This window comes from Amborella trichopoda, chromosome 4, assembly GCF_054954075.1.
Source record: "Amborella trichopoda isolate Santa Cruz 75 chromosome 4, AtrichopodaSantaCruz75HAP2 v2.0, whole genome shotgun sequence".
In the NCBI taxonomy this organism is placed as follows: Eukaryota; Viridiplantae; Streptophyta; class Magnoliopsida; order Amborellales; family Amborellaceae; genus Amborella; species Amborella trichopoda.
In genome coordinates, this window is record NC_142339.1 from 28,373,810 (window position 1) to 28,395,901 (window position 22,092).

Here is a 22,092-nt window from a genome sequence, read left to right on the forward strand (position 1 = left end):
TCATTATGGACTGGCTGACCAAAGCTGCCCATTTTTTGCCGATTCGCACGACGTACACTTTGGATCAACTGGCCCAGTTGTATATTAAGGAAATAGTGCGGTTGCATGGAGTTCCGATCAGTATTGTATCGGACAAGGATACTCGGTTTACTTCTAAATTTTGAGCTAGGCTACAGTCAGCCATGGGGACGAGACTCACCTTTAGCACCGCCTTTCACCCCCAAACTGATGGACAATCGGAGAGGACCATCCAAACCTTGGAAGATATGCTGAAGGCTTGTGTCATTGACTTTACAGGAAGCTGGGATGATCATTTACCCCTGATTGAGTTTGCTTATAATAATAGCTTCCAAGCCAGTATTCAGATGGCACCATATGAAGCCCTGTATGGAAGGAAATGCAGGTCACCCATCTGTTGGGACGAGGTTGGTGAAAGAAAGCTTTTAGGGCCACAAATTGTCCAAGTAACCACAGATAAGATAACATTAATTCGAGAAAGGCCCAGGACAGCTCAACTTCGGCAAAAGAGTTATGCCGATAACCGACGGAAAAATCTTGAATTTGAGGAAGGTGATTGAGTTTTCCTAAAGATCTCACCAATAAAAGGCAATATGAGATTCGACAAGAAAGGAAAGCTAAGCCCACGTCCTTGGACGATTTGAAATCTTGGAAAGAATCGGAGGTGTCGCTTATAGACTTGCCTTACCACCCGAATTGGCAAACGTCCATAATGTCTTCCATGTATCATCACTACGAAAATATCAGCCCAACCCATCCCATATCTTGAAATATGAACTTTTACCGATCAGGAAGGACCTATCCTTCATTACGCAGCCAATTTTGACACTGGATTGAAGGGTACAAGTGTTGCGCAACACGAAGATTCCCTTGGTCTGTATATTATGGCAGTACCATTCAAAAGAGGAGTCGACTTGGGAACGAGAAGATGATATCAAAGAAAAATATCCCTATCTTTTTCAGTAATCAAGTACACAAATTTAGAGGACTAAATTTCGTTAAGGGGGGGAGATTGTGACGACCTAAAACTTTTGGAACAAAAAATAATAATAATAATAATAATATTAATCATGTTAACAGAAATAAATACAAAATAAATAAATAAAATAATAATTATATATTAGTAATGACAATAATAATTTTATACCATTAAGATATTGCTACTTTTATATTAACAATAAATAAAACGATATTATTGTTAATATACTTGAGGGTTCAATTTTATTTGGGTGGATCTTAGGTGCACCATCTTAAAACTTTATGTTAACACAAGCTTTTGTTTTTAACGTGGCGGCATTACATTCCTCTTATCTCGTTTGTAAAACACCTTGCATCTGAGGTGTTTCTATTTTATTCGACACTCTCTCTCTCTCTCTCTAGCATGGTTACTGTTTATGTTTAGGTAATGATGAATATGTGCTTCCTTTAAAAAAAAAAGATTGGGGAAGTGAAAAAGAATGAGGTTGTTGATTTGGTATGCAAGGTAACTTTTGCATACACTACTTTCATTTGCTCCTGTAAATCACAATCCCTGATAAGTTGATTTTATATGCTTTCTTTCCCCGGAAAAGATTCGTCATTCACATCGAGTCTCTGAGAAAGTACCGATGTTTTTGTCAGGATGGAACTGATGCTCCCCCAATTTCGGAGTTAATGTAAGCGCACTCATTGTCTTTAAGAATAATCTTTTTGGTAAAAAAGGTGATATTTTATCTATTGTAAAATATTTTAAATGCTGTAAATTATTAGAAATAAATGTGATATTTTCGCTTTTAGTAAAATTGTGAGATTTCTTTCTACTGTTTTTGAATATTTAGACATTGTAAATTTCATGAGCAAATGACTGCCTTATTATTTGAAAACTGATATTTTTGCAATTGATTATAGCATTGTCTGTGAAATGTTTATTTGCGAATTGACATCCCATAAATTGTGATAATTCCGTATTCTTGAATTTCTATAAGAGTTTTTCTATACATATTAGATTGGCAATTATGCTAGAATGTCTTTACAAACTGCTACCTTTCTAAATTTGAGTCCAAAATTTGACTGGTTATTTTTGAAATGTTATTGAAAGTGACTGTTATTAATGGTTTCAGTGAAATTCATATTAATAATTTCAGTGATATGTTGAGTACATGATATTGCTGCGTTCAAATGTTTAAAGTGATTTAAAAATACTTTAAGTATACAAGTGGACGCATCCAGTTCGCCGGTGAGGTATAAGTGGACCTATCCGGTACACCGGTAGGGATTAAGTGGACTCATCCGGTGCCGGTGAGGTATAAGTAGACCTGCAGGGATTAAGTGGACCTATCTGGGACGCCGATAGGGATTAAGTGGACCCATCAGGACGCTAATGGGGTATATAGGTGACGTACTTGGGATGCCAGTAGGGTAATTTGTGAAATCCTTTGAATTATGCACTGCCGTTAAAATGTTATATTCATTTCAATTATTCGGATTATACTTAATTATGTATTTTTTAAAGTGAAATTGTTAATGCATTTCTGTTAATAGATCTCCTTTTTGAAAATATTGATATCTTTCAACCATGATTATTTTTAGGATTATGATGATCACTTACTGAGTAGCAAAACTCATCCAATTATGGTAAACATTTTTCTCAGGATAACTGCAGTTTCATTTTGAGTGCTCGTCAGGATCAACTCTGGAAGATATTGTTGTTGTGCTTAAACTTTTTTTGTTACTTTATAAGAATTCGCCATTGTAAATTTGTCCTAAAAAAAGATGTATATATGTTTTGACTGTCACATCTCAAGAATATCAGTATTGTAAATTCTTGGGGCGTGACACTACCCTATCTAATTGTTACCACAAAACTTCTCTAACATTTGGTCTATTGAAGCCATAGCCCAAGGAAAACTTCAGCTTAAAATCATCAGTCCTCTGGACAGTGACACTGTGACCAAGATAGACTAAAGGTTGTCTGAGTTGACCTTGATGAATGCCCCACAACCGATCTTCCAAAAGATATCAAGATGCCATCCATGAAGGGGTATCCCCTCAAGCCATAATCCATAGTTTGCTCTTCTTTAGGCCTCCGAAGGATGCCAACCATGGTGAAAGGCTAAGCTTTGTCCGTTTCGAATTTGAATATGAGGATTTCAAGCTTCCTGAGCCAAAGGATGAGTTGGGACAAGGAAAAAGACTGCACTTTCCTCGATTAAAATGCATTTTAGCTGAGGTTAGTGTTGGGGTTTGTGGCCTTTAAAGCCTTGAGAGTACTTAAAACTCATGACTATAGTAGATATGTACTCTAGTGGGAGTTAGGCCCTATGGACTAGTATGGTTGTACCCATCCGGTTTGAGTGGTCTAGACCTAGATCGAGTCCCAAACCCTTACCACTGGGCATAATAAACAAGCGGAGAGGATTTCATAATTGACGGAAGCAATTGCACGAATATTATATCCCAAGAGATGGTAGATAAGCTGAAATTTTGAAGACAAAGAGTTCCTGGTTCAAGAAGGGTAACAAGGGAGCTGTTTAGAAGTAGCCTGGTTCAAGAAGGGTAACAAGGTAATAGTTTTTAAATGTTGCTTGGTTTCTTTTTCAATTCAAAACACTAGAAAGATGAATTTTGAGGTGACGTAGTGCCTATGGACGCGAGTCATCCGTCATTGGGTAAACTGTGGCAGTATGACAGGCGCACTATACATGATGGGGGTTTAACAAAACCTCCTACCTTGTCAACGACGGGGTGAAGGTGGTTTTAGGCCCATCCAAGACAGAAAATACATTCCAAGTCAGAAGGGAGAGTGTGACCTTATGAGGGTTTGGAGGAGATCTTTATGTTATACACAATGCATCCTGTGGAAGAGCAGCCTACCAGTTGGGTTCCACCACAATTGGAGACATTAGTGAGGGACTATTGTGATGCCATCCTAGATGAGCTTCCCGAGGAATTACCACCTATGAGGGACATCCAATATCGCACAGACCTTCTTTCTGGTTTTAGCTTACCGAACAATGTAGCATATAGGATGAGCCTAAAAGAACATGAAGAGTTACCCAAGCATGTTATAAGGCTTTCACAAAAGGGGTTCATTTGAGAAAGCATAAGTCCATGCACCATCCCAGCTTTCTTGACACCTAAGAAGGATAGGACGGCATATATATGTGGACAGCAAGGCCATATATAAGATTACGATCAAGAACCGCTTTCCAGTTCCATATCTAGATGATATTTTGGACATGTTGGCCAGTGCTACCGTTTTCTCGAAGAGAATTGAGGAGTGAATACCATCAGATCCGTATCCAGCAACGGATAGGTGGAAGACTATATTTAAAAGGCGAGAGGACCTTTATGAGTGGTTAGTGATGTCATTTGACCTCTCTAATGTTCCTAGTACCTTTACGAGGGTGATGGCATAGATATTCAAGCATTTTATTGGGAATTTCGAAGGTGGTCTATTTCAATTCCATACAAGTGAGCATTGGTGAGCAAGCACATATGGAGCACTTGCGACTAGTGCTTAATCTGTTACAGGAACAGCAATTGCACGTGATACTGAAGAAGTGTGATTGTACGATGGGCAGCATGATTTTTCTTGGTTACATTGTTTCAGTTGAGGGTATCAAGGTTGATCAGAAGAAGGTAGCAGCAATGAGAGATTGGCCTACTCCCACTACAGTTCATGATGTTCGCAGTTTCCATGGGCTGGCTGGACTCGAATAGGAAACATTTCCGAGCTTACAAGTGGTCTTCTCGTTTTAGATCGAAAGGAGATTTGTCACAGGCTTGTACCTATTCAAACCAGATTAGTTCTCAAAGTATGCCCTGATAACCATGCCCTCCATCATAGGCATCAGATTGATTATTGCGCCTATCACATTCCCTAAAGGAGGCAATTTTGTGGACAAAAAGCCCAAGAAGAGCTTTCAGCTAGTGACACAAAAGATGGCCAAGGATCGTGTTGGTATTCCCGACTTTGATAAGCTCTTTGAGTTGGATTGTGATGCATTACATGTCAGCATTGGTGCAGTGTTGGGCCAAGAGGGCATCCAGTAGCCTTCTTCAATGAATGTTGACTGAGACCCGACAACGCTACTTTACTTATGCGGACCTTTATTCAGGCTTTGAGGCGTCAGTGTCATTACTTGATTCCGAGGGAGTTTCTTTTGCTCTCAGATCATTAGGCGCTGAAGTACATTAATAGGCAATACAAGATGAACTAGGGGCAAGCTAGTTACGTGGCCTATTTGCAGGAGTTCACTATTGTCATTCAGCATAAAGCAAGTAGTCAGAACAAGGTAGCAAATGCTCTGAGTAGAAGGTAGCTTTATTGACTACCATGTTGATTTCAAGAAGATATAGATTCAACCCAGTGATGGCTTCGACAGACTCTTATAGTAGAGCTTCATTGAGGAGATCTAGGTGGACATCTTAAACAGCACGAAACCATAGCACTGGTGGAGAATTTCTACCCAAGGTCGACGAGGGATGTTACTTGGTTTATAGAGACATCATACATGTCAGCTGGATAAGGGGAAACACACAAAACACGACACTTTATTATCCACTTCCAATTCCTAATGCACCTTGGGAGGATATCAGCATGGATTTTGTGTTGGGTTTTTGCAGACTCTTTATTGTGGTAGCAGATAGATTTTAAAAAATGGCTCGTTTCATAGCTTTACAACAAGACATTAGATGCTACACATGATGCTAATCTGTACTTCAGAGAGGTAGAGAGATTACAAGGTGTTCCGAAAATGGTCACTTCAAATCGGGATACTAATTTTCTCAACCATTATTGGGGAACCTTGTGGAAGAAATTGGGTACTTGATTACAATTCAGTAACACCTATAACCCACAGATAGATCGGCACACTGAAGTGCTAAATCATACTCTAGGGAATCTTCTCATAAGTATAGTGGGAGAAAAGAAGAAACTGCAGCATCTAGCACTACCTCAAGCAAAATTTTCCTATTACAGTGTTCTTAGCAGATCCACTGGGAATGGTCCGTTTAAAGTGCAGCCATGTTTATGGCCAGAACCCTACCACTCACTGGATTTCTTCCTATTCAGACTAATGGGAAGGGTCATACCACAGCTGAGGAGTTGGTTGAGCAGATGAAAGAAGCCCATGAGCAGGTGCGAGCTCATTTAAAAGCTAATACAACCATGTATGAAGAGGCTGCGAACAAACATCATCATTTCAAGGAGTTCAATTTGGGTGATTTGGTAATGGTATACATCATATAGGAGAGGCATCCAGCAAGCAAGTACAACAAAATGAATGACCAGAAGGAAGGATCATTCAAGATCTTAAAGATAGACAGCAATGCCTATAAGGTCGCACTACCTTCAAATATGGAGACCTCTGATATTTTAAGGAATTATACAATATGAGACCATTTATCTTTGACACAAGGAGGTCACAATTATTTCAAGTCATTAGATGTAAAATTGGATGGCTTGGGCTATGTCACGAAGTTCGAGAAATTTTTTTTGAACTTTGAGTGTAGCCAATGACACTCTTACAATAACCCGATTGAAATTTGATGGACAAGAGTGATTATGACCTCCAACCAAAAGTACATGCCCTCTTTGTGTACTTTTCCAATTTTTAACATTGCTAATTTGCCTGAGTATCATGGACTAGAGGTGGTTGATGATGAGGGTTCTAACTCGAGGGCGAGTTCTCTTCAACCAAGGGAGAATGATGATGTGCAAGTATGATTAACGAGCAGATTCCTCCTAATGTGTGTATCAATGTGGAGGTTACAAATCCCAAACGAGCTACAAAGAAGAATAAAAAGAGCAAGCACTAATAGGGATTTTTTCTCTTGTGGATTTCTTATTATTTCAGATTTTTTTCTGTTTTAGTTCTAATTTCTTTTATTTTTTAGTTAAGGACAAATATGGCAATTTAGTTTAAGTTTGGCCAATTTAGTCATTTTTATTGGGGTGAATGGTATTGGTTACTTTGAGTTCCTTTTACATTATAAAAGGAGGTGTGTGGAATGGGGTTGAAGTCAAGGTAGTAACACCACCTGTGACTCAACTAACACCACCTATGACTCATCTACTGGTCTTTATTTCCATTCCTACCAATGGCAACCCCTTTTGAAAACTACTAAGTGCTTCAAAAATTGCTAACCCATTACTAACAGTTTTTTTGAGAAAAAAAACCATTACTAACTGCTAACATTCAAACAAAAAAAAATAGGAAAAATAAAGAAAAAAGGGAACTATTGGCATTTTGTTTTTAATAGAGGGAAAAGGAAAAGGAAGCTTTTGCCAGGATCCCTAGTAAGGGTTCAAATAAGAAATCCCATATTTCTTCAAGTTGTGCTTGTGCTTGCTTGGAACTTGTTCAATTTTCCGATTTCCTTCATCCAATTCCTAATCACATTGATTAAAGAAAATATTCAAAGTGAACCAAAATGTAAAATATCCTAAAACAAAACCATTCTTAAGATTTTTTGTTTATTTTGATACTATCATACTCACCTTCTTATGATTTTCACATTCTTATGCTGCAGGTTTGAATTAATTTCAGTGAACCACATCTGCTATATGGTTCACAAGAGAGTAGTTCTACTAGCTCCAAGTTATATAGCACTGTAATACGAAAGAAATGGAAATCACAATGCCGGAACATCATAGACTTACATCCCTATCATGTTTGGTCTCTCTGTTGACACATCCCAGGCCAGAAGTGTACCCCGTCTATCACCAATAAATATCCACTCCAAGGTGGGATGGAAAGCAAATGCACCAGCTCCAATCAACTTAATTGAATTTTCCACTGCATCAAATAATAAACATGAAAATTAACACCATTTAAAAAAAAAATTCTTTCAATCAAGGAACCATAATAGGACAAGTATTAGATAGATGATCTCCAAAAACAAACAAGTGGTGCATTTTCATCTTACACTGTAATGTATACTGAACAGCATATGTCTGTATATTGTAAGCTCGAATCAAACCATCTGCATAAGCCACATACTAAAACAAAAAGCTGACAGTCAAGCACTAATAAAAGTCCCAATGGCCAGTAAGGTATTAATCAGAATAAGCCAAGAATGTAGATGTAAGGCATGCATGTTGCCTTGTTTCCCAGTAAGGATGCACTTCTATCACCCATTGGACATACCAGGACAGGTAGACGGGGATGGCAAGCAAGGTTCACAATAGGCTTCTTAAGATCAGTTTTAATTTTCATGGGAGCCCTTCCTCCTTCTACAGTACCAACAACTGCAGACAGACCAAGTAGGTTAGTCAAAGTCAATATTTTGTTATCCACTTCCAAAAGATATATCAGTACCACATTCTCAAAAAAAAAAAAAAAAGAAGATATATCAGTACAATGTACAATATGAGAGAGTGCACTACCTGTCACACTCATCCTCCTGTGAAAACCAAAAAACACAAGAGGCTGGAGGGGAGTCAAAGTCATATGAACTTCAGTATCAGCAGTTATTTGCTCCGTCCTCTTTTCAGGAGAATGTAGCACAAATGTCTGCTCAGTATCAAAATCACATGATCTGATAGTACAGTCCTACAAAACAATAAATGAGAATAAATTCTATGCAAATTGGAAGAAACATGAGATGGCATTAAAAAAAAAATCGGCACAATAACATAATCAAATTGATAAATTGAAAATGGAGAGCAAAAGCAACTATTAATTCGGAGGAATGGATTTGAGCAATCAGACGAAAAGACTCATCAAGAATCAGATTGTAGTTTGAGTATCAATCATTAAAAGCCACAAATGGTCAGATTCAATAAATGACTTCAACCAATCCTAACGCGGAATATATGAAATTTCAAATGTTAAAGCATTTTGGTGAACCCATTCATACACAGGATCAGTAAACCCTTTCTCAGCTCAGCCTGGTACGAAGGTCTACAAGCAGTGTTTTAAAAAACGGACCGCCCAGTGCCTGGGGGGCCACCTAGGCGGCCTAGAAGGCCTGGGCGCATCGCCCAGGCCTAGGCGGCCAAATTAGGCGTATATCCCTGGTCACCCGCCTAGGCGGCCAGGAACCCACCTAAGCGCCCGCCCCTACGGCTGCCCAAGGGCGGAAATGCCCCTCATTGAGGGTATTTTTTGGGTCATTTTTTTAATATTAAAGGGGCAAAATTGTGGGTTTTAGGTTCATTCGAAACCTAAAAACCATTAGAGCTTATTTTAGAGAGAGAAAAACCCCAAAAAAAAAATGTCTGCTGGGCCGTCCAGGTTCTGGGCGGCCTAGACCCCCCCGACCGCTTTTTGAAACATTCTCTACAAGCCAAACAAAAGTTAACCAACTTCCAAAAGATCATCTACAAGATTGCAACTTTGTAGATACAAAATACTTTTTTGATTTTCTTGCTCAATGACTTTGAAAGGTACTTAATATGCCCTATGGCCCCATAGGTGGCCCATTCACAGATAATTGTACTAATTTTGTCAGCTCGAGTGGTAACATTAGTCTCTTTAATCTTTTTTCAGAAGCAATAAAAGGGTAAACAAAAAAGAAAAACAGATTTAATGCCGATTGTAGTGGGAGACTTATCAGTTATATTTTTTCATGGTCCCGAGAATGCCAATATTAGCACTGATGGTGCGTGAATGTAACTCGTTGTTCAAGTAACTATTCAGAGTTTCTAGAGCTCCTTGCAAGGCTTGTTGGAAAACTCGTTTTCGGACTTGAATAATCGCTCTAGTTCAAAATGAATGCTTTCATTTTTCTAATTTTCTAAGCGTTCTAAATTTCCAAAAGCAACATCAATCAAATTCCTTTTTTCTCATTCTATCTCAAAGTATCCATTCACTCGAAACCCATCTGCCTCAGTTTCCACTTTCCATAACCGAGCCCAGGCTTCTTCAAGCTGCTCAATGGCCCTCCCACATAGATTATATGTCATGTAAGTACTAATTGCCAAGACAGGATCTACATCAACAAAGGCAAGGGGCAACAAGGAGGCCTATGTCAGCAAGTTATTTGAGCCCATTGTATTTATGTGATTCTACATTAGCAGAGGGTTGTTACAGTTCCACTGATCTGCCCCTGCCATCAAGATTAGTAGTAGAGGGGGATTGTTTTAATGCCATTAGATGGGCCTGTAATGAGACCTATTCCAAAGAGGGTGGTAATGATTTTTGGTGACATCCTCAACATTTGTGATACTAAGGATTGTTGCAAATTTTAAGGAGTGCCAACCATGAGGACAGGAACATTGCTAATCAAGGGCTTCTTCAGGAGTTTCTCTTTGTTCACAAAATTTAATGTTGGAGTTCTGAGCTGTCGTCTTGACATCTCTTAACCATACATTTTGGGTTTCCTTTAATTTTAAGTAATGAAACTTTTTGTTCATAATTAAAAAACCAAGGACACCTATGTCAGCCAACTTGCTGACAAAAACAAACTCACTGCATTGGTTTCTAACTGAAGCAAGCTTATGATCTTTAATTTGCTTCATTTTGGATGTAGTCCCATCTCTTCAATAATATTGTGTCATCTACTTTCATCTTAAATAAGGGAGTATAGGGTCTTTGTAAAGCAAAAATGCTTTTGTCGTCTTCCAGACTCCATTGAGTTATTTGTAATTTGCACACTATATAATATAGTTAGGTATTCCAGTACATTAGTAAGACCATAAACTAGGGATTTAAAAAATAAAAAATAAAAAAAATCATATGGAAGTTTAATTGTTGAGATTGAGATGTCAAAAAGTGGTATGCTTCAGAAGACAAGGGTTTCGCTCCTGTCCTTACTGGGAGATAATTAAGCACAGTGCTTAAGAAATAGGACTCGAGTCAGGACTTGCTAGGGCCCCAATCCCGAGTCAGACGGACTCGATTCGTAACAAGACCCTCCCAAATCTATAAAAAATTTGACACAGGAGAGAAAAAATTAAAGTGAGACTTGGGCGAGTGCTGAGGCCTAGCTCAGGACAAGCCAAAGCCCCATCAAGAGCTGACTCAGTACTAGGTGAGTTTTGAAACACTGATTCAGAAATTGATATGCTTTCACATCGATATGCATAAGCAACCTCAGAATACTCTGCATAACTTACCATCTATATAAAAATCCATTAGAGTTACTCCTCTTCACAGAAAAAATATGGGAGATACTTCAGAAATTGAATATGAAATAGTTAAATGATTTCATATTGGTAGGAATGTTGGGTTCATTATCTTGTCTCAAAGAAATGTTAGAAACGCAAACTTACTCCCTTGGAAGCCACGCACTCCTGATATTCAAAAAATTTCACTACCGAATCCCCATAGCAAAAATAAAACCTTCCTTATTAAACATGAAACGAAACAGCTACTTCCAATCAGTCCACATGCAAAATTGACCGTCAAACTTGACTGGAAGACTGTCATCCACATTTTTTGATCAACTCTTTTGGGCAGTTCAACAGTAAGATTCGAACTTGATATATAGTGCTGCAATGTCAGCACCTTAAACAATTAAGACCCAACCAAGAATCCTAATTGCCATGGATGGAGAGTGTATCCCAAGAAGCAGCCGAGTGCTTGGGAAATAGAACGAACTTCAATATTCTATGAACAAAACAAACAGGATCTACTTAATTTTCCCTTGCAAAGAAATGCAACTCACATTCTTTTGGAACTCAAGAATATTGCATGTAACTAATAACATGTACAAGAACATATTTCCATACAAGTCTTCAAGAGCTACAAAGCAAGAATACAGTAAGATATTTTTTGTTGTAAATTGAATTCAAAATACATTAACAAGCATCATCGCGAGAAGTTACGTTAACGTCCACTAATGGAGCACAAGAATATACCTCTAGAAAAACCAAAAAGTAGATGAGAATTACAGTTACCTCAAGAATTGCAATCACGATATGACCACTGATGGGACTGTAGGACATCCGTACAACAGGTGAACCCATGTCTATAGAAGAAATCTTGCCTCCAGTAAGTGCATCAAATTCTATGCATTTAAAATGGCAAGCAACATTAAACCATACCATCCCAACACATTTTACCAAGTATTAAGAGAATAAAATTTCCATCATGCCACATATAGTGAAAAGATCAAGTTCATGTCTTCAAGATGAGGCTAAAGCAAGAAAAAAAAACCAGATAATTTGGAAGCATATAACAGATATAACAATAAGCATGATCATATGCTACGACCAAACACAAATAACGAAAATATTATTCACTTATCCTAATATTCAACTCGTTTGTCTCTCCATTATTTTTTACCCAATGACCATCAAGTTATTGTACAAGTTGTAGTCCCTATCATTGTTTTAAAAGGCAGACCACCCAGCGCCTAGGCGGTCTAGGCAGCCAAATTAGGGGGTCTACCCCTGGGCGGCCGCTTAGGCAATGGGGCACCCATCTAGGCAGGCACCCAGGGCCTGCTCCCTGCCCAAGGGCGGAAATGCCCCTTGTTAAGGGGTATTTTTGGGTTTTTATTGAAAAATAAAAGGTTTTAAAAGTGGGTTTTAGGTTCATTTAAAACCTAAACCCCATTAGAGCCCATTTTAGAGAGAGAGAAACCTCAAAAAAACTAGACTTTGTGATTTTCATAGGATCGAAGGGTCTCTCAAAGTTACAAGAAATGGATCGAAATATCACCCATTGAGATTAGATTTAGTTTTGGAGTTTTTTTAAGCCCATTAGAGGTTTTTTGAAGATTTTAGCCCTAGAAAACATCTCAAAGGCAGACGTTTGGAGATGAAACAATCAAAGTAAGTGCAGAATTTTATTTTTTAAATTGCTTGTATTATTTTGAGATGTCTTCTTTAGGATCTAGTCGAACTGGCGACCCAGGATGGAAATATAGCTATAACTCGAATCCTTCGGATTAAAAATTGCATAAGATGCAATAATTGTGAAACAGATACAAAAGATGGCATAAACCGATTTAAGAAACATCTTGCCGGTATTTGGGGGAATGTTGCCCCTTGTAAAAATGTTCCTGAAGCTATCAGAGAGGAGATTAACCAATATATGAGTTCAGTAAAACACAAACAGGAACAAAATCCTTGTCATTTGATAGGTATATTTCTGGTTCTGCTAGAAGAGGTGATCCGCATTGGAAGTATGGTTATAACCCGAAACCAAACGATAAAAATTGTATAAGGAGTACTTTTGTAAAAAAGAAACAAATGGGAGTATTAACCGATTCAAGAAACACCTTGCTGGTATTCAAGAGAATGTTTCTTCTTGTAAAAAGGTTCCTGAAGCTATTAGGGATGAGATTAGACAATATCTAAATTTAGTAGAACCAAAAAATGAAGAAAATGAGCCTTGTTCTATGAAAATATCTTCTCTAGGTTCTTCTAGCATTGTCTAGCTCCTAAGGCCAAGACTCCTAGGGCCCCCATCTGCACAGAGTTAGAGGGGGGGGAAGAAGATGAGGAAGAGACAAATTCGGAAGAAACAAAAGAGGACAAGCATTATGTTGAACAGGGAAATGACTCTGATGATGATGGCCTCAAATCTGATGCATATGATGAGGCTTATCCTACTCCTTCTGATGATGATGATGATAACTGAAGAATGAAGACGTTTGAATCTTAGCGTTGACTGTTGAGTCTTAGACAATGTATTTTCTTTTTCTTATTTTCTAGATTCTAGTTTCTACTATCTAATTCTTGTGTGTATGCTATGTGGTTCTAGCATTGTATGGAATATGGATTATGGACAATCTAAATTCTCCTCATTCACTTATCCACTTATTCTTATGCTGCCTCTGTTTGTTCAAGTGGGGCAGTTTTAGTTTACCTTCCATTGTACGTAATGGCTTTCAATCAATCTCAACTGGATCTTAAGATACTCCCAAGTTTTTCCACAAGAGCAGCGATAAACTTCTTCTTTCCCTTCTATTTTATTCCTTCTACTATTAGTATTCCAGAAGTCACAGCTTTCTTCATTCTCCACATTACCTTCTTTAAAATTTCTCATCAAATTCTATGAAATCATTTGCCACATTCCAATGGTTACCAAGTCTAAACCACAAAACAAACATCAATAAACTCCCTTACTCATGCCACTGAGATGGTTCTCCAAATATTGAAGAAAAAATGCCATGTAAAGGACTCATCCCACGCAAAGGAGTCATTCTTTAGAGACCAAGTATAGAAGCTATAATGTGGTTCATATGGACCAAATGAAACAAACATATTTTCAAAAGTTAAGCAATGGAAATGAACCAACTCAAAGATAAGATGATTGCATATGTCATCTGACGGGCCACAACCAAAATAGATGTCTCAAGCTTTTCATCCACAAATTTACATAGCCAATGGAAAGCAATAACAGAAGCAAAACCTAAAAAGAAGCTATCACCACCAAAAGATTCCACCTTTAGAAGGTACAATCCATAGTTGTTGGAAACGCCTGGGAACCCGAATCATTTTAGGAACCAGAATCGCGGAATCGTGGCCGGCTAGAAGATTCTTGTCTTAGGAATCATTGTCCGTACAATAGGAATCGTTGGGAATGAGATTCCTAGTTTTTGAGAATCGTGTTTCAACCGAAATAGATCCAAGTTTCATCCACATATGGAATCGAGATTCCCATCTCCTTGGAATCGACACTCCAAGAGTCCAGATTCATTAACATGCAGAATCGAGTATCCAACATCTATAGAGTCGAGTTTCTGACATGTGGAACAAAGATTTGTTGTTGTTTCGAATATATGTGGAATAGAGTATATGGATCAGAGATCCATGCCAGTTTCAGATCAAGATTTACAATAATATGGACTATGGAATGTGTTTGACGACCCCTATCAGGAATCGAGATTTCATTTTTATGGAGAAAGAAGCCACAAGGATATTTTGATCCTTATCAACTTTAGAACCTATATTGGATGTCTCTTATTAGAAGGTTTTCCAAATGTTAAAGTGATTGTGTTGACTATTGAACTTACGGCCATTATATACAAAAGACAAGTATTTCAAAATTATGATTTTGACTTCATTATTATAAAAGACAAAATAGAATTATGTCTACAACATGGCTTTTCTTTTAATTGTATGTGTTGTATTTACCAATGATATTTGAAATTTAAGGTAAACGCTGTCCAGGGTGGCACAAATAAAATAATGAAACCTTGCAACCACTAGAAGCATTCAAAGGAAGATTTCTACTCCAATTTCCTTTAGAAAGTGCATAACCATCATAGACATTGGAGATTATGTACTTTGAATTAGTGTACCAATTGACATGGAATCAAGATTTAATCCTCGCTGGAATCTAGATTCAATATATTTGGGAACATCTGTCCACAATTAATGGGTTTAAGTTTCTAAAGACGTGTTGGATCAAGATTATGAAACTAAAGAATCGAGTTTCCTTGATTCCGATAAATGGTTTCTAAAGATGTGTTGAATCGAGATTCCGAAATTAAGGAATCGAGTTTTATTGGTTTCGAAAAATGGTTTCTAAAGATGTGTTGAATTGAGATTCCAAAATTAAGAAATCGAGTTTCCTTGGTTCCGAAAAACAATTTATATGGAGATTCCTTAACAGAAACACGGAATCGGGTTTCGGAACTGGAAACGCAAGGTCAGTGGAGAGATTCTGGTAACTATGGTACAATCAAACTCAAACTCAATAATATTTCTGCAGGCAAACCTAGCCCAGCCAGTATGGGAGGAATTTCTTGATTGCATACAGCACAAGTTATCACCACAAGTTATCACCACATACTACTGAGGTCCCAAGAGGACAAAGGCTCCACTAAAGCAGAAGCCTTGACACCTTTCACAGGCATACAAGTAATCCAAACAGAGTGGACATCACAAGGGGTTGAAGGCGACAACTTGAATGTGGTTGCATGGGCATAGACTAAATGCCATTATGGAGGCCTACCTACATATTTTACAAAATTAAAGAAAATGTACGCATATACCGATCACTTTTGTGCATAATTGGTAAGAGTCAAACCATGCAACTAATTTTTCATTTTTATATAAGAATTATGTACTAAGACCATAATTGATTGGTCTCTGCTCCCTAACTACCTAAATTTTTATCATCTTTTCTCTTTTTATAACTATAGAAGCCCACTCAATTTGTACCTATGACTCTATATTTGTGATTTTTATCAAGGATTAATAAAACAAGAATGCTAATTAAAAACAAAAAACAAATCACGATCATTCTCTTAAAATAGTAGTATAGCACCTTGAAATTCTCAAAATGCCTACAATAGAAAAGATCCAAGCATAAAGTACTACCCTGCTATTGAATTTTAGCAACACCGCGGTCGTCCTGCATCAAAGAGAAATATCAAGTCCTATTTCCCAGATCCAACTTTTCTATTCACCATGCCACCCACCTTTCTATTCACCATACCACTCTAGACAAGCCTGATAGCTTGCGTGCTCTACTCAAAGTTACAGCTGTTTGGCGATTGCCATTAAGCTTAGGAAGATGGATTTGGCAAAGAAATCATCCCTACCATTTGGGCTTCAAATAAGTGTTCCCCCTTGCTGTAGGGTATGAATGTTTCCTGCAAGCAAGACAACAAATTCTATACCTCGCATGGCTCTACATAATTCATCCCTTGCCTGAAAGTGGGGATCCACACCCATTACACTATCGAATTTAGAAGAATATTTGCACTAGTGGAATTCGGATTGGTAGAATGGTGACCAATGTGGGGAAATGCTTAGATAGGTTGTTATTTCCCATTCAAAAATCATTCCAGACACTTACAAATCTTCCATCTCCAAGGCTGAATTTAATACACCTCCAAGACTTTCTTGTGCTAACCTTATATTCTTCTATCCTCCCAATTCTCAATTCCATATGGCTGACTTCGTTTAACCAACTGTCCAACTTATCCACGACATATTTGTGCTTAACAAGTGCAAATCCGCATAGCCATTTGATCAATAATGCAAAGTTGAACACTTCTACCCTTCGAATGCCTAGCTCTCCTGCTTTCCTTGTTGTACATAGACATTACTGCAAGGTGGGGCTAGTTGGCTCATTCATTTGACTTAAGCTAAAAGAAAAATCAGCAAATGGATCCGAAGGCTTCCTTCAGTTCCATCAAGTCCTTTGATTGTAGAGTGCGAATGTCTTGATGATAATTAGATGGGCAAACCATGGACCTAAAAGAAGCTACCAGGGAATCAAATTCACACAGGAATTTGAATGTATTCCTTGTCTACTCAGGCCTATTTGTTTCCCTACTGAACTCTATTTTTTAAAATAGATCCCCTGATTGCATCATTAATGCAACACAAAGTTCACTGGTTTCCACTTTAACAAGCAAGAAAATAAATTAGCCTATGTTTTAACACCAACTTTCCCGCCAGGTTTTGACACTTCCTAAAAAAATCAGATTTGATGTGTAAAAGTCCTAAATAAAGTCTGACGTGGCCACGTGGGTGCTGCAACTACCTCAAGAAGCACAAAGGGATTGAGTCCATTTCCTGAATGTGCATCCCCTCAAGGGCAACCCAAGAGAGTCGTAAGTGGGCAAAGGAAGAGAAATGATAACCACAAGCTTTATTCAATGGAAGAAACCAGAGATCATCAACCCTAAACATCACCAGTTTCACCAAATGATTTGATCAAGTCACAAACCATCAAGCTACATCTTGAGTATTGAGGACAACCCTCATCCACACTCCATTAAATGAAAAGCAACCTAAACGTTCTTTCTCATTGAGTGAAAATCAGGAGATGAAGCTTGAATTGATGAAAGTAATTTGAATATTTTCAAGCACACAATGTTGTTAAAAGAAAACGTGAATAATTTTTTCAACTATGAGTACCAGAAACATTCACAAAATTCAAATTTCTTAGGTATTGCTCCATTAAACATCAGTCATTTCATATAAAAGGGAATTGGAAAGGAGTAGAAATGCATGGAAAGAGACCACACCAGCTATGTAGCTTCCAATGGCTACAGCCAAAATGGCCTGATTTGGATGAAAAGCAGCGAAATGAGGCTGCAAGGGTTTGAGGCCACGATGTATATGACGCAGATCCAGGTGCTGGAGAGTCAACCACTCCATGGCCATCTGATCTGATCTGCTCTAGTCCCCGATTGCACCAAGTGAACTAAACAGAGAAATTCGCCATTAAACCCGCACTCCCGTGTTCATGAACGCAGGATCTGAAACGTAAAATAGCAATAACCCACCCACTGCGTGTTTGAGTGAGAACGAGACCTCCACGACGAAATCGATCGAGAGAGAGAACTAGCAGCGGTGGCCTTCTCTCATATTTCGCGCTCGACTTTCAGGAGAAATTTTAAGGCTCCGTTCCTTCTTTCACCGTCTTCTATCACCTGCAAAAAGCAAGTTCACTCAGGATTCTTTCGAGGCCGTGTACTCTGCCCCGTCGGGAGCATACTATAAATGTACTCCATCTGGCGAAACACTTATTTGGAGTTTTTTTTCTATTTGAAATTTCGAGATCCGTCTAATTATCAACTACATGATTATTAAATTATAAAAAATATACTTTAAACTTTTTATCATGGAAAATAAACCCTAACTTTTTTTAAAACCTCATCTATACCTTTTTCTTAGGTGAGTAGAAAAAAATAGTATGTGCATTAGTAATCTTAGAACCATGATGGCACTGAGATGGTCATCGCGGGTTGTAAGTCAAATGTAGTTTTGAAGCATTACAGTTTTACCTAAAGTATCATTGCTTTTAAAGTGTCATGATTCCTTAATGACCATCACAATGTGTCATGCCTCTTAATAACCATCACGGCTGTGTAAGGGTCATGATGCCTCAAAACATTAAACTGCCCATGACCATCACAGTAGTGAGTTTACTGTGATGTCTTTATGGTTTTAAGACTACTACGAAGGTTATTTTGGTCATAAAAAAAAAGTAAAGAAAATGAATATAGATGAGGTTTTAGAAAGTTGAGAGTTTATTTCCAATAATTTAAAAAATTAATGTATATTTTTATAAGGGTGTGGTTTGTATAAGGCCGAGGCTCTAAACAATCAAAGTAAAACACACTTTCAAATAGTGTCAAGAAATGTGGTTTCAATTATAAAATTTAAGGCTTCAAAAATAGCGTAGATCGAGCAGATATACGAAAGCTTGAAATCTCGAAAATTGACAATCCAAAGATGTGTTACAAGATGCACTATTTCTAAAACTTAAAATCCATTTTTTTTTCTCATGTTATAGAGAAAATCAATTTTAGGATATTTGGGCATCAAAACAACCTCTTCTAGTTAATTTTTTGAGGTGGGCTCTAATTTGATTGTTTAGAGCCTTGGCTCTATATGAACTTTTTTCCTTTTTATGATATCTCATATTAAAAAGCTTTGAGAAAATTAGGTACGAACACTAATGGGTAAGCAAACATTGTCAGGTAATACAAACATTGGATACGGGGGCATGCGTTTTAAGTTGTGAGTTTGATGTCCGGTGTTCGTAATATCAGACAGGGGATTTTATAATTTTCAAGTTGAGTTTGCTGCACGATGTTCGAAATACCTGACATATGCTTGGCTGCGGGCCCCATTTCGCTTCGCCGTTTTCTCTTTTCTCGTTCTCTCCTCTCGCTCGCTGTTTGGTCAAGCCCGCCCAAGCCCAAGCCCAAGTCAAGCACTTCTCTCGCTTTATCTTTCCTGTAGCCCAACCCTCTCTGTGACATTCGAGCAAGCATCTCAATCCACAATCAAATCAGGTATGTTTCAGATTTCTTTTCTTTTTTTTGGGAAAAATGAGATTTGGAGGATTAGGGTTTTTGAGATAAAATGACGCCAAAATTTGTAAATGATGGATTAGGGTTTTTGGTTCACTTCTGAATGTTCATTTTCCTATTTGATTGTGATTGAAAATATGCATTGTTAGGTCTTATTGAATATTCAATTGGATTGAGAATGAATGCTTATTGATTGATAAGAAAAAAGAAAGATCGAGAATGCCTTGAATGTAGTGGTGAGTTCCCTATTTATCTTATAAAAAAATGTTGAGTTCATCTAATCTTAGGGTTTAATGGATTTTTACTGATTAAATGTAGTGAGATAGCTTCAGTCACATGATACTATTTTACTTTGTTAATAAAAAAAAATATTTATGCTCCTACATGAGTGTATTGTTGGTCATAAAAAATAAACCCCAAGAGTGAGGGATTTTTTCTTTTATCTAGAAGATTTAGGTTATGCAATCTTATAGAAAAAAACTGCAAATCTAGAATTTAGGTTACTTCCATTTGATCTCAATGTTGTTCTTATTCTATGGTTAAGGTATATGTATATCATTTTATTTTATTTTATGTTTGTTCTTATTATGTTATAGCATATGATGTACACATTCTTTTTGCTCAATTTTATTTCCGTTTTTTATATTTTCTGGTTATGTTGGATCTTATGAAGTAAGAAATTTATATCAATTATATAGACCTTTTTACATTAATACTACTCACCATATTGATTCATGGCTACTAGTGGAGTTAGATTATTGTTTCACCATGGTGGTTATTTTGAGCGTAATCAGAATGATAGATAGACAAGTTATAAAGACGGTAACTTAAAAGCCACATTATATAATGGGGGCGATTCACTGCAGCAATTAAAGGCTCATATGGGTCTATATTGAGCTCGAGCCCAGTTATTTGATTAAATAGATGATGGGGATGTATCGTGTATGATGATGGTAGCCTCCAATATATACGTATGTGTTACAAACCAGCCATCGCAACCAAATCTAGTGGAGCATCTGCTCATTGTTCATACATTTGCTCCATTAACAAGAGATAGGTATGTGTGATGAAAGACCTTCAATATTTAAATTATATTTGAACTAGATGTGGATCGATACATACTAAATGCTTGAAAATTTTTCTCGCAGCTGCCCTTTTGTACAAGTGAATGTCGCTACAACGAGTAACATAGTTGCAGAGCAGGAGTCTGAATTCAGGGCCAAGCTTGTGATAGAATGTGATGTAGACGACACGACGTCCTTAGAGACCCTATTCATATCAACACGCTCACTGATGGACCTAGTTGTGGGACAGGATTTCGAGACTGTTGTGGAATTATGTAATCACTTAGTTGATTATGCGATGTATCATATTTTATGATGAAGTATTATAGAAATGATCAAGAAAAAGTGAGTGCATATTGTAAAGGAGCACTGGATTGCACTTGGCACGTGCGGTGCTTAGAGTCAGATAGTCAAAATACTTCAGGGTGAGAGAATTTATAAATGAGCACACTTGCAGAGGGTTGGAAGGAAGCCAATGGGTTGCAAAAAGGATTAAACATCAGCTAAAAGGCTAGATGACACTCAAATTTAAAGATATTGCAAATGATGTTCATCATGATCATGGGGTCCAAATATCATACATGCAAGCTTGGTGTGGCAAAGAAGTTGCAAGGGCAATGATCCTAGGCTTAGAAGCGCAATCATATACTGAACTACCTCTCTATCTTGAGAAACTGAATATCACCAACCCTAGAACTATATCAGTCATACAAACCGATGAGCAGAGTAGATTTGAGTGTCTCTTTCTTAGCTTTCGTCCATGCCTCAATGGATTTCTGCATGGTTGTAGGCCATTGTTAGGGTTAGATGGGACATTCTTGAAGGGAACATATATGGAGATCCTATTAGCTGCAATTGTCATAGATGCTAATGGTAGCACATTTCTTGTTGCGCTTGTCGTGGTTAGATATGATTCCTAGAGATTTTGTGGGGTGTTTCTTTAGCAAGTAAGAAACTTACCATGTTTGTCAATTCCATGTGATCATTAGAAGGATTTGCAAACTGCAACCAAAACTGTATTCCCGAGATCATATCCAGATCATTGCATGCGCCATCTTGTAGACAATTTCAAGAGAAAATGGAAAAGCAGAGTATTCCTAAAGAAGTGGTGAAATGCCGCACGAACATTATCTATTGAAGGGTTCGAGGAAGAGATGTTGAAAATTAAAGAGATAGATGAAGAGGCTTACAATTGGATAATGAAATAGGGAAAATAATAATGGGCAAATGCTTATTTCGAGGGTAAGAGGTACGATCATCTTACATCTAATATATCTGAGTCATTTAACAGTTGGATTTTAGAGAAACATGACATGCCTCTCATCTTTGTGCGAAATCTTAAGAA

The 22,092-nt window shown here is 37.6% G+C and overlaps 1 protein-coding gene across 2 annotated transcripts in view; it reads right to left on the bottom strand.

Annotated features, from left to right (window-relative positions):
• LOC18421752 (Transducin/WD40 repeat-like superfamily protein) overlaps positions 1 to 18,444 on the bottom strand; it is a 49,307-nt gene extending 30,863 nt beyond the window's left edge. The window contains exons 1-7 of one of the 2 annotated variants that reach the window (XM_020662345.2): positions 18,148 to 18,444; positions 17,887 to 18,065; positions 11,846 to 11,955; positions 8,390 to 8,555; positions 8,151 to 8,251; positions 7,930 to 8,002; positions 7,664 to 7,799 (exon numbers count right to left, since the gene is read on the bottom strand). In XM_020662345.2, the coding sequence (XP_020518004.1) occupies positions 7,664 to 7,799; positions 7,930 to 8,002; positions 8,151 to 8,251; positions 8,390 to 8,555; positions 11,846 to 11,955; positions 17,887 to 18,025 (725 nt within the window). In that variant the 5' untranslated portion in view covers positions 18,026 to 18,065; positions 18,148 to 18,444. Of the gene's footprint in view, positions 1 to 7,663; positions 7,800 to 7,929; positions 8,003 to 8,150; positions 8,252 to 8,389; positions 8,556 to 11,845; positions 11,956 to 17,886 lie in introns of both variants that reach the window. The other variant, XM_088865102.1, reaches the window with a different exon arrangement.
• Positions 18,445 to 22,092: the final 3,648 nt, after the last annotated feature.